The 13,194-nt window shown below is 43.1% G+C and overlaps 1 protein-coding gene across 3 annotated transcripts in view; it reads right to left on the minus strand.

Annotated features, from left to right (window-relative positions):
* Positions 1-4,406: 4,406 nt before the first annotated feature.
* Positions 4,407-13,194, minus strand: part of grik5 (glutamate receptor, ionotropic, kainate 5) — a 29,058-nt gene continuing 20,270 nt past the window's right edge. Inside the window, exons 15-20 of one of the 3 annotated variants that reach the window (XM_041941892.1) lie at positions 12,157-12,322; positions 10,774-10,999; positions 7,696-7,824; positions 6,288-6,485; positions 5,775-5,827; positions 4,407-5,057 (exon numbers count right to left, since the gene is read on the minus strand). In XM_041941892.1, the coding sequence (XP_041797826.1) occupies positions 4,422-5,057; positions 5,775-5,827; positions 6,288-6,485; positions 7,696-7,824; positions 10,774-10,999; positions 12,157-12,322 (1,408 nt within the window). In that variant the 3' untranslated portion in view covers positions 4,407-4,421. The remainder of the gene's footprint in view (positions 5,058-5,774; positions 5,828-6,287; positions 6,486-7,695; positions 7,825-10,773; positions 11,000-12,156; positions 12,323-13,194) is intronic. The other 2 variants (XM_041941894.1, XM_041941893.1) reach the window with 2 other exon arrangements.

Consider the following 13,194-nt stretch of genomic DNA (forward strand, 5'->3'; position numbering starts at 1 on the left):
CCACTTATTGGCTATGTGGTGCCATCACATATCAAGGTTTCTGAATTTGTACACAGAACAAACCGAAGAAGACATGGAAAAGAGACAAATTTGAAAATTACAAGAACAACCAGTGGGGTTACAGCCCTTAGACAACAAGGGAATCAGAAATGAAGATGCTGCAGATGCTTGTGTGTGTGTGTGTGTGTGTGTGTGTGTGTGTGTGTGTGTGTGTGTGTGTGTGTGCTCTGACTTCATGTGTAAAGTTTGCTTGGCTCCTGTTGCCTTGTCAGCATTCTGAACACAAAGGCAGAACTAAACAGAGAGAAAGAGACACGTCGAACCCAGGCCTGCTTCTGCTGGCAGCAATCATTCACACAAACAGCATAATGTGTGCAAACAATGTTATCATTCATTATCTGGAGCACAACACTGTCGACAAATCTATTTCACTGCAGAATGCATAATTTTATACAGCGATGCAATGTTTGCAGAGACAACAATACCGTTTTTTTTTTCTTTCTTTTTCAGGGGATTTGTAAAGGGCTGATCTGGTGGTTTTGCATGCCACCTCACACATTTCGTATTACTGCTGAATATGGATGAGTGGGAAGCCAGTGAGTGATCGTGTCCTTGTTGCTGCACTCCTGCTGTTTGGTGAGATCTGAGCCCTAGTCCACATGTACACTTTTAATTTTGTAAAACATCCCTTTCTCTAAGTGTTTCGGCAATTTGTCCACACACAAAGTGCATTTTAGGTCACTGAAAACGGACCTTTCAGAAAGCTCCCTCCAGTGTGACGACATTCAGAAACTCTGGCTTCAGTGTCAGAGTATCGGGCTTGTGACATCAGAGTGTGTGCCGTTATCCCCTTTGTTTACATGAGGCGACATTTTACGTAATAGCAGACGTGGCCAAAATAGCGCCAACCATGCTAACAGGACTTTTAAATTATTGTACAGTTACTCTTCCACTATACTGAGGAACAGGGGCGTCAGAATGCACTACAGAGGTCACTGCTACATAATCCAACACTCCCATAAGACAGACCCCGCTGCAAAGGTCGCCAGTTTTGGATGAGACCCAACATCCAGCTCATTGGTGCAATTTACAGGCATCTGATTGGCCAAATGGCTTAGGTTTATGTTTATTTCACCACCAGATGGTTTAGCATGCTCTGGATAGTGCTACATTTGTGTTTTTACATTTTCATTTTCATTTGATTGTATTTAATAAAACAGTGCTTATGTGGACGGGATTTTATTTTATTTCATTTTTAAAGAGGAAAAACACCCGTATGCATGTGGACCGTTCATGAGATGGTAGCATGAAGCTCCTCAGTTAAAGATGGGGAAAAAAGCAGCCGGTGTCTTTATGTGTATTGGCGGACGCTCACATGTGTCAAGAAGAGACAGAATGTGGTACAAATGGGCAAACTGACATTTCAAACCAGGAAAAAGGTGAAAAGAAAAAAGCATATTGATGCGTTCAGAAGGCAGGAAACACTGATTTTCGAGAACTGAGAATCACTGCCGAAAAGCATTACATTCATAACATCTGCTGTCAGGAAATCAAACTGTGAAAGACAAAAAATAAGTAAATATGGACACTGAGCAGGATGATGGGAATTCAGTAACATCTTGGATGGAAAACACTGCATCAGCAAACCTATAAATCTTGGGTGTCAGCATCCCCTTGAACACCCCAGAAAGACATTTTATGATCAAGCATACTATCTATTACTAAGGATGTGTATCAAACCGCCCTGTAGTTCAGTAAGCAGTGAGTCACTCGACAGTGAGTATTTTGGGAACTGATTAGGTAACTGATTCAATGAACACAGAGACACTGAAGAGTCAATGACCTGCAGTGCAGAAAATGCTAATATAGCACTTGAAATGATGTCATATATAAAAATAATAATCTAGGAATGATAGGCTATTGTGCAAATGATGACACATTTGCCTCTGAGGGGATCCTTTCAGAGGTGTTATACCACAGACAACACAGCTGCAGCACATAAAAGTAATCATGGGTACATTTGATTAGAGTAAACCAAAGGGAAATCATGCTGCAGCAACAAATCCCACCTGATAGCTGTCATGCATTCATGTAAACAAGTGGTTTGCAGCTCATTCTTTTACTACAGACCTAAAACTGATCTGATCTATTTTACTTGTGATGCTGAACATCAATGGGAGCAAGTTCTTGATCCCTTTTGGCTGAATAAAATGATTGATCTGCCCACAGACAGGCGCTGATGAGAGGCGATGGTGTATGAAATAAAGCAGAGTTAAAGAGGCTGGCAATACTGTATATTTTTTTCTGTGTCAACAGATCCCATTAAAAGCCCCAAACCACCAGTGTGTTAGTCTGTCTCTCAATACTCTGACTTACCCAGCCTGTTTGTGATACTCTGCCCCAAGCCCCTTTGGTCCCACTGAAGATGCAACTGTTAAAAAATGGGCACAAATATAAAGTTTTAATAAAAACATTTTTTTTTTTTTTTGCAAAAATAGCCGGGCACTGCAGTTTTTAGCAAACATCATTCAGTGCAGCGGCGTCACTCATTAATGTGTTTTTAATATTTTTTAAACAATGATGGTTTATGGCACAGAGGAATAAGCTACATGAGGCTTTGGCTACTTATTGTGGTTTTGGTCTTTTCATTGGACTTGTTGACAATAAGAATATATAGAATCTCACCAGCCTTATCCTTTAATGTGTTGTGATAACTAAAGCAAGTTTGTGCAAGCAGTAGTGCTTGAGGGGACTGGAAATCTGCTTAAAAACGTATGATATGCTTTGAGTAAGCATCAGCAATAGTATGAAGTGTGCACAGTAAAGGGCTTAAACATGCAAATCCACCAGAGTATTCCCTTTAAGCATCGTGGCTAATATACTGTGGCGTTTAGATTGTTTTAGTTATAGTTTCACACAACAGTAGGGCTGTAACTTTAACAACACAATTAAAAGAGAACAGATTCCCTTCACAGCCAGAGCACGAAGCATTTATTTCTTCTCAATCTATTTATCAGTATGTTTCCCTGTATTCAACCCCCTCCTGAATGAGTCCCCTGCCACCGAGGAGAGTAATTAGGCGATCAAAAGCTTGAGACAGTATTGACAAGGCTGTGTTGAGTCTATCACTCTGGCAGGAGGCTCTACTGCAAACGGCCAAGTCTGTCTGTTAAACAGAGAGAAGAGAGGAAGCTGCAGCTACAGCCTGCTGGCGCATTAACAAGCCCCTTAAAAGATGCCCAGAATTAACAGATCAGGACAGATCTAATAATGGAAGTAGTTCAGTGAGGGATTTCTCATTCAAATTCAGTAGTGTCCTTTTCACTCTCTGCCTCTTTCTATCTCCTCTCTTTCTGTTCTTCTCTGTCGTTGCCTTGCCCGGTCTCTCTATCTCTTCTACGCTGTGCGAACAGAGGTGAAAAAGAAGTAAAGGCTTGGCAAGCGTTACCCGGGATAACGAGGGACATTAATTTCACATTTCAAAGCCTCTTGCTCCCTCTCTCGCTCCCCTTTCTGTGGCTGTCTGATGATCTAACATTTGCAGACGGGTGCTGTTGCTGCGTACGTGGTTCTCCTCATTTTGAGTAGTTACAGACAGACTTACAGGAAGCACAATTTACACACATACACACACACGCACAGTGTAAAGACAGGCAGGCCAACAGTTATGTGGTCTTGAAGTTGTCTCATCCACCTTCCCTGAAACCATCCAAAAAGATGCTGTGGGGCGCAGGGAGGGACACAAAACACAATGAGCCGCAATCAAGTTTCTTAGTATGTTATAATCCACCATATTGTCACACGTAGTCTGTATTTAACTCTGTAATTCCCACTTTGAACAATGGTAACAAAACAAGAAAGACAACAAAAGAAAAAAAACAACAGGAAATAATTCTCTGGAAGTCTTTTAGTTGCTTAGTTTTAAATCACATACGGATACAGTATGTCCTCCAACAAGGCTTCATTTTACTAGAGGGGCAGTTAACTTCCAGGGAAGAGTCTGTGGAAGAAAACCAGGGCCCTCAGCTCTAAAGGTGAAGTGAGAGGGACGTAAGGAGGGAAAAAGGAGGCCAGTGGAAACCATCATCTGGTCGTGTGCATTCCTGTTCAGATTTGTCCGAACTGAACTGTTCTTTGATACAGAAGCTCGACCTGCTTGGAGCCAGAGCTGCATCTGTAGGCCTCAAGCTCAACTGGAGAAAGGGTGCCGTTTTTTCCTGTTTCATCTCCTTTTAAAGGTTTTCTTGTTTTCTACTGGCTAACCTCACAGAGTTCGGCTTTTTTTTCCCTCCTTTTCTCTCTCTTCTGTTCTCAGATGAATTTCACCTATGGAAACAAGCAGTGTCTCTCTCAGCAGCACAAACGTTCCTCAGTCACCTCATCGCTGGCAGCCCTCCCACCCCACCCCGCTGCTTCTGGTCTCAGTCCTGGTCACCCAGTAGGTCTGTGGTGTTGCTGTTCTGTGGAGGTGGAATGGGTCGGGAGGTATGAGGTGGAGAGCTGTGGTGTAGCCGCCTTGGGCTGGGCCCCCCTCCACCTTCACTGTCTGTGTTGGATGAGGATGGGGGTGGAGGTGGGGGTAGCCTGGGTAGGGGTGCTGATGAAGGTGGTATTCGTGTCGTGGTTGATCCTAAATTGCTGCTTGATCTCAGGCTCTGGATCCTCCGGCACTCCTGGCAGATCCTCACATGGGTGCAGCTGCGGGCAGGCAGCATCACAGGGGTAGGGGCTGGTGGAGGAGGGGTGGTGTTGGCCCCCAGAGGATCATCTAGGATCCGCTGTGGCCCAGGCCCCAGCTCGGAAGGCCCCGTCCCTCCTGCTCCACCTCCTCCACCTCCAGCCCCACCTGTCAGCGGGCCGGCTCCACTGTAGAGCTTGCCGTTGCTGAGGCGCATCTCCCGGACCAGGCGCAGTGGCCGAGGGGCCCCCAGAGCTATGCGTGTGGGGTGGCGCAGGGCAGCTGCGCTGCTGAGGGGCCGACGGCGCCGCATACGGGAGCTCTTCTTACAAGAGACGGCGTTTCGGAACTCTGTGATCATCTCCCGACAAACAGACACCTAAAGGAGAAAAGGAAGTAGGGAGGAAAGAGGGAAAGACGGAAGGGAAGGAGGCAAAGGTAGGAGGGACGCCACAGACCCAAAGTAGGCAGGCAGCAGAACAACACAGTGGTAAGGCAGTACATAAACAGGAGAGCGGAGGGAAAACAAAAACAAAAAGAAAAACAAGGCGGGAACAAGGCAGAAAGAACAGACACAGTAAGGCATGGGAAACAGAAAAGTCGCAGGAGAAGCGAGGGCACAGAGATCAACAAATGGAGGGATGGTTTTTGAAAACAGAATCGAGGAGGTTATGGGGAAGGACGTGGAGATGGATAGAGATGGGAGAATATCCAAGGAGCAGAGAGAGTTATTACAATCCAAACACACAAAACACCAAAATGTTGTTTAGTTTATGGGCACTTCATTATGACACTATGCACTATGAACGGACAGGCAGGCCTGCAAACTCAGGTGCACATGTACGAACGCACACTCACGCATACAGCAGCTGTACACACACACACATACACACACACACAGTAAGACACACTTTCACACCCACAATCTTTTTTATCATTCCAGCAGCATGACTACTGTAATGACGAACAAAACAAAATGCATCAACACGTCCACTACAGACAAACAACATTCTCGGTGAAATCATAATAAAAAGTCATGTGCTCACATAAACAGAAACAGTACTCATTATCGGAGAACAGACACTGATGACAGGACGTGTGTGTTTGAGAGAGAGATAGAGGGAGACACACAGTGAGATGGGTGAGAAGTAATCCAAAAATGGAAACGAAGAATACCAGCGTACATGTGAGGCATGTAAAAGAAGATACATCATGACATTTAATGCCAGGGAAAAAGATCACACTACTTCTTTATGCAAGCAAATATTGGCATTTCTCAATATTGCTTATCCATACCATCAAGTTTAGCTCACAAACACTTAGTGCCATACTGTTAAACACCAAAAACTTAAAGGGCACACTGACTTCGACACAGGCAGGGCATGCAAAGTGACACCAAATTCTCTATTTGTTGTATTCATTTTGGGCACTGCAGCATTTCGGCGCCGCATATCTGAACATTCGTCTCGTCTCGCATGCACATAACACACTGAACCTCAAATGGTACAGCACACACAAACCGACACGTACAAATGGAGGAGAAAGCTGAAAATAATCTACCCACACTCACACACAAACACACACACACACACACAAAACAACATAATCAAAAGGGTTGGCGGGATGCCATGGGAACCTACTGGGGTGTGTCTGTGGGGTCGGCGAGGGCAGGTATGGGGGCATACCTCATCAGTCTCTGCCGAGCGGCGTGTTGACCACACAAACTCCATAATGGCCACAAACACGGCAATAATGAGGCCACAGATCAGCACCACAAAGATGCCCCCAATGTTCTCCATGCCCAGACCTGAAAGTGGGCCACAGGAAACAAACACTATTACACACATCTTTTTTGTTTAATTTACTACTTTAGGTTTTAAATCTACTAGTGATGGGGAGAACTACGCCGCCTGTGAAAGCAGTTGTATAAAGTGGGTCTTTGTAGTCTTGCCAGGTGTTCGATGTGAAGATTGATAGCACTCTTGTGTCTGTACGATAAATATGAAGCTTTCCCCAGCAGCTGATTAGCTTATCTAAGCATAAAGATCTGGAAACAGTTAGCCTGGCTCTGTTTGTACATATTAAACAGACTAGATATGATAAGTCATGGTGTGCACTTTAGAGATGATGATAGACAGAGTTTGTTACCAGACAAGCTGTTTCCCCATTCCATATTTTCATACTAAGCTAAGCTAACCAGCTGCTAGTTGTAGGGCCACATTCGCGAGGTATCTCCTCATCTCTCAGCAAGAACAAATCACAAATCATTGAACTACGAGTGACCTCACTTTTGTTCGACACCAGAAATCTTTTAATAGACTCACTGTGTAACAAACTGAGTTTGAGTTTGAAAGACACAGGCCTTACCACTCAAGGACAGTCTAAGTGTAGGATTCAGTATTTTTGGAGCTTGACTCATACAAGGGACTAAAAATCTGGATTTGTCAGCCTCTGCAGCTCCAATTTTGACCATTCTGTTTTAAAATCTGTCTCCTGCAAGTGTCTCAGCTTCGTGTAAGTGCGATACTGAATCACAGGAGTGCTCTCTCAATTGAATTAAAAAATGTAAATGGTGCATGCTGAAGTGGCTGAGTGAATACCAGAATTATGTGGCTCTGAAACGCTTGAGATACGCCGTACAGACAGAACTCAGTGATGCTGAAAAGTAAGGTATGAAATCTTTTCCAGGGTTACCAAAACCATTTTCAAAAGAGATTTTGATCTGACAACAATGGAATAGATTCCAGGGCATTATTGTCTTTGTCATTTATACAGACACGGACACATTTAACACACACACGCGTGAACAGACACACTCACACTAATGTAACTCCCATTACACACCACCTGAGACAAACAGAAGACATTTGGGAAAGTAGGTTGTGCTAAGCACCCTTCACAAGGACATTAGGTCAGGCATTAGCCATTAGCTGGACTGTAGCAGAGAGTGAGGAGACTATTACTGAGGACATTAGAGAGAAGGAGGGAGAGGAGACAGACAGCTGCGGTCGACTGACCCTTGGCACGGTGGTCTTCCTCTTTGGGACATTGGCCTCCCTCCCACCACCTCCTCTTCAATATCTCCAGCCTGTTATTCTCCTGCAGCTGGAGGATGGCCAGCGTGATCTCATCTCTGAACGGAGACCCTGGCAAATGACAGGAAAGCGGGATAAGAGCAAGTGGTGGGGGATGGAAAAGGTGTGGCACAAGAGCCCAAACAAGAGAGGGGTTATTTCAGAAGAGGGGTAGGGGGGAGAAAATCATGAAATGAGGAGAAATAAGAGAAAGGGGAGAAGGAATCACGGAAAAGAATTGCTGGTGCAGCCTCAAGATGGCTATGAATAATCTTACTGTGAGAATAAAGGGAGGATTAGTGAGAGATAAAGAGCGAGATTACAACCAGACAGCGCCAGTGGTACAGCTGCCGGTCAGACAGCATACAAAGCATGTTATGAAGTGGATGCAGCACAAAAGAATGGGAAGGTTTAAAGGGTCAGTGCAAATATGCTTTCTCAGTTACCCTAGAAATGTTATTGAGCCATGGAGACAATCAGCAGACCTAACTGTAAACAGCTTTAATTGGAACTACTTTCTGCAAGAAAATTGTTAACAGTGCGCTCTGTGAATTGTAGCAGTGTTTCTTCAAATGAAACCCAAACTACCCCAAAACAACCTGGAAACAGAGCATGGAAAATTATCTCAGGTGGCACGAGCCCAGATCATCACCTGTTCTAGCTGTTATCCTCTGGGAGGCACCACAAACCACTTCCACAAGTTACAACTGTTTTATTCCCCTCTGCAAAACAGAACACGAACTCCTGCCTCCACAAGAGCAACTTGTGAAGCTGCTGTCGTTGGATATGTAAATGTTACTGTCTGTCCGTGCTTCTACACACTGTACCAATGACAAAGGCCACCAGCATATCTGTGTGCTCGTCAAAGTGAATTAAAGGAATAGTTTGGAAAATGCGCTTTTTTGCTTTCTTGCTGAGAGCTGGATGAGACGATTGATGCTACTCTCATATCTGTCTGTTGAATATGAAGCTACAACCAGGAGATGATTAGCTTAGCTGGAAAAACCTAGATTGTTTCTATTTAAATGGAAAATAAAAACAGCCTACCAGCACTTACAAAGCCCAATAATCAACACGTTATATCTTGTGTGTTTATCTGTAGAAAAACAACACGTTACGATTTTACGGTGGTTTTGTTGCTGATTTGTCGACTTCAGAAAGCCACTGTTCCCTTCCAAGAAACAGTCCAGAACATAACTGCCTGTAAAACTACATTTTATTAACCTTTGGACAGAGCCAGACTAGCTGTTTTCCCCCTATTTCCAGCCTTCACGCTAAACTAAGATAGCTGTCTCCTGGCTGTAGCTTCACATTTAGCATACTTCAGAGAGGTATCCACCATTTAACTTCCTGCAAGAAAGCAATCAAGTGTGTTTCCCAAAGATGTCAGACTTTTCCTTTAAAACTGAACTAAAACTAGAGGTAAAAAATAAAACTTGTTTTTTAGTTAGGATTATTAGATTATTGTTTTTTGGGTTAATCAACCCTTTAAAGGTGATTTTAAATATCTGAATTTGTTTCTCCTCTTTCTCCTTTCTCTGTCTCTCCACACTGATGTACACTAACTCTGCTTCATCGTTCTCCAAATTTCTGGTCCGTCACATCTTACTTCCTGTCCTTTTTCTTCCTCTCTCTAGTCATGCCCTCCTCCTCTTCATTAGAACAGATCACTGTGATGCACTGACACCACCTCGACGTGCTAAAAAAGGAGCTTCAGAGGAGCTGGACGCGTGTGGAAAAGCAATTAACTGCATGTTCATTACTTCCAGTTCAAATACTTGCTAATCCCTCAGATAAAAAATAAATCAACCACGTACAAGACATTTTTCAGATGTAATCTCTCACCAATCAGCACTACTACATGTGTCTATTTAGCATAATTGATCTCATGCAGGTGTTTCTGCCTCTCTCAAAGTCAGCTGAGGATTGTTTTTTTTTTTTGATGAAGTTTATAAAGAAGGTCCTTTAAGAGCAGCATTTACACAATTTTAATTATATAAGTCATCTTAGCCACAGTAAATCTGTGTGACACCACTGATCATAACAGACCCATATCATATGTTTATACCCCTGGAAATACACTAATTATTCTCATCTTAACTTTGATTTTGAACGTTTTGTGGCCCGTTGGTGATTTTATATCTTCTGTTTCTTTAGCTGCATGTGATACAATTTCATGCCCTATAATTTGAAGTCCTTGTCCACTGCAATGTTGTTGTTCTGCACTACCACAGTGTAGTTACTACACTACAGTGTAGTTTTATCTCTCTGGGCCTTAATAAAGTATCGCTGTTGTTCTGTCAGTTTTTTTAGTACTTTATTTAAAGTAGAACTCAGACAATCACACATAATCTATATCTATATCTAATCTATATCACACATAAATATGTTGATAACTTCACCCTATTCTTTTGCCTTAGATCACAAATTGTGGCAAATCTCCTGCAAAACACTGCATTAGCGTTTTGTAACAGGATGAAAAAAAAAAAGGTTGAATGTTGCATCCCCCGCAGCTTCCCTGGACTGACTGCCTGTTGACATGACAGCGATGCTTGTGACCTTCCATGACGAGGCCAATCGTAGCCTTAGCTCTTCAGGCCTGTCAGTCGAGGCGAAAAGACAAAAGGTGACTGAGTGTTGTCTGTAGGGGTTTGTAAGCTTTGAAATATCCTGCCTGAAAATGACCCCAGTGAAATCATTATTGCTGTTGTTGTTGCTGTTTAAAAGCCCATTTTCTTTTAAATTGTTGTCTATTGGTGTTTCCCTGTTTTGTTTCAGTAGTTTGCTTTTGTGTAAATCATAGCAGCAACTCATAATGTAAAAAATATCAAAGCAACTTCTCAAATGTGATAACATACTGAATTTCTCTGAATAGTAAATGTTATTGTTATTATTATCAGGATGCTACCACGTTTTACATTTTGAAATTATTAAATGTTTGGTGTATTACCTGATAGTTACGATAATATTAGCTGGTACAAGCAGAAACGTATGTTTTTTTATGAAAAATGACATTACTACCCAGTGGCATGCCGATGCCGTAGCCCTTGGTGTCCAGCAGGCCTCCGATCTGTGTGAGATTACAGTTGAGGCCACGGTGGTACTCGTTCATGGTGCTCTCCATCAGGAAGGCATACTTGGAGTTGACCACGCGGGCGATGCCCTCCTCTGTGCTTTTCACAAATACACTGGGCTGCTTGGAGTTCATGTAGTTCCACATCCGCTGGTATGTCTGGTAACGAGAGTTCTGCAGAGGAACACAACACTGGGAATTAAACACCGACTGCAGACGTTTGTACATTCGGGGCTCCGAACGTGTCCTATCATCTGTCTCTGAAGTGAAATCAAATGGAGGTCGATAAAAATGAAAGAGGGAAGACGGAAAAAGAGGTAGAGGGATGCATCCTCAATAAACATTGGAGGGACGTACACGCAAAACGGAGAATCCAGTGTGAATAATGACAAGCAGAGTAAAACATCAATGGCAAATATAGGGAAAAGGGAGAGAAAATAACAGAGGGAAGAAAAGCGACATGAATCAAGGCAACAGATTATTCGCTCATGGCGTAGCTGATGCATCATCTTTCATACAGATGGAGGTAAATCAGCACACAGGAGGTGGTTCAGCACTTAGCAAAATATGGCAAGCTCCAAAACAGGATTAAGTGTACAATTACATGTTGTATCTCTGTTTATTGTGAGTGAGAAGAAAGGAAAAGAGTAGAGAAGGTGGCATCTGTGTGTAATATGGTGGGTGTGTATTGTATGTGTGTGTTTGTGTGTCTGTGTGTGTGGATTAGGCACTGAGTGGAGTAATGTGCTGTACCATTGAAACTGGCTTATTTAGGCAAATACAAACCACTCTTTCTTATATTGTCAATATGTACAAACACCACGAGAATGCAAAACACACACACACACACACACTCACAATTTGGCATGTAGCCGTTTCCCATGCATGCATACAAATAAACAAATACATAGCTTTTTATACACTCACCTACACACACTCCCACATGCAAACACACCTACACACACACACACGCTCTATGACAAACACAGATGCCGACACAGATGCCGGAAGCACTCTCATAAGCAAACACAGGCAGTCAGCCACTTAACACAAACACAAACAGCCATAAAGAAAACAGCAGAGGAAGTCGGAGATACACTAGCAAATATGAGGACAACCGCTCACTCCAGGCACAGCAATAAAGACAAAAACACTGCACTAAATCACACATGCACAAACAAACGCAAAAACTTTTGTCACGATAACTGCAATCCAGAAAATTGTCAGGTTCCAGAGTGATTCCAAGTGCCGCCAAAAACAACAGAATTTAACACGTACTCACGAACACAAACACACACAAATCCAACCAGAGCCGCAGTTGTGGGTCGTACCATGAAGAACGTCATGGTGCTCCCTCCGTGGATGGTGCCGTACTCAATGTTGGTCTGGTCGGCCAAATCGTCCGGAGACTCAATGGGAACCTCCATCCTCTGAACGGTCAGGAAGGCTGCCAGGTTGGCCGTGTAGGAGGAGATGATGATCAGGGTGAACGCCCACCTGTGAGGTGGAGGAAAAAACAAGTTAGTTCAGGAGCAACAACAGACTGGGAAAGTTGTGGAATGCTCCAAAAACACCTGTTTGGATCATTCCACAAGTAAACAGGTTGATTGGTGACAGGTGATAGTACATGATTGGGTATGAAAGGAGCATCCTGGAAAGGCTCAGTCGTTCATAAGCAAGGATGGAGCGAGGTTCACCACTTTGTGAACACATAATAAAGGATGATATAAAGGATGTAACTACATGGACTCAGGAACACTTCATAAAATTGTTGCCAGTAAACACTATTTGCAAATGATTGCAGTCTGTTTTCATTCAGGGTTGTAATTTCTAGTTCAAAGGTACAAAATTGGTATACGTCAGTAAATTCATGTGTGTGACAAACTAAGATATTTTAGAACATTGAAAAACCCAATATTACTACAAACCAGCCCTGCTCATGAATTTGCAACATTGCCCACAATGACCCCAGTACACACAGGAATGTTAAAAAATAGAGATATGTCAGTATAAACAGAATGACAACATGACTTTCAGGTTTCCTGGACTACCAGATGACATTCTACACCCACAGCTTTGAAGATGGGACCTTTCTTTCATGTCTAAAAACTTTCTTTAAGAGGAACATCATACACTCACTACACTTAATAAGAACCCCTATCCCATATCTTGCTCAACTCAGTGTAATTTGCTCTTCCTGTCCTCCTCTACCCTCTATCTACTTAGCTCTTAGCAATTATTATTTTTTTCTAAGCACATGTCTTTTTCACAGTCACTCTGTTGCCACAGGAATATCACCCAGCTACTGCAGCATTTGTGTGAACTTGGCATTTTCGTATTGTTTGCTTGAAATGTCGGAGCCTGGGGAC

The sequence above is a fragment of the Chelmon rostratus genome, chromosome 8 (genome assembly GCF_017976325.1).
Source record: "Chelmon rostratus isolate fCheRos1 chromosome 8, fCheRos1.pri, whole genome shotgun sequence".
NCBI lineage: Eukaryota > Metazoa > Chordata > Actinopteri > Chaetodontiformes > Chaetodontidae > Chelmon > Chelmon rostratus.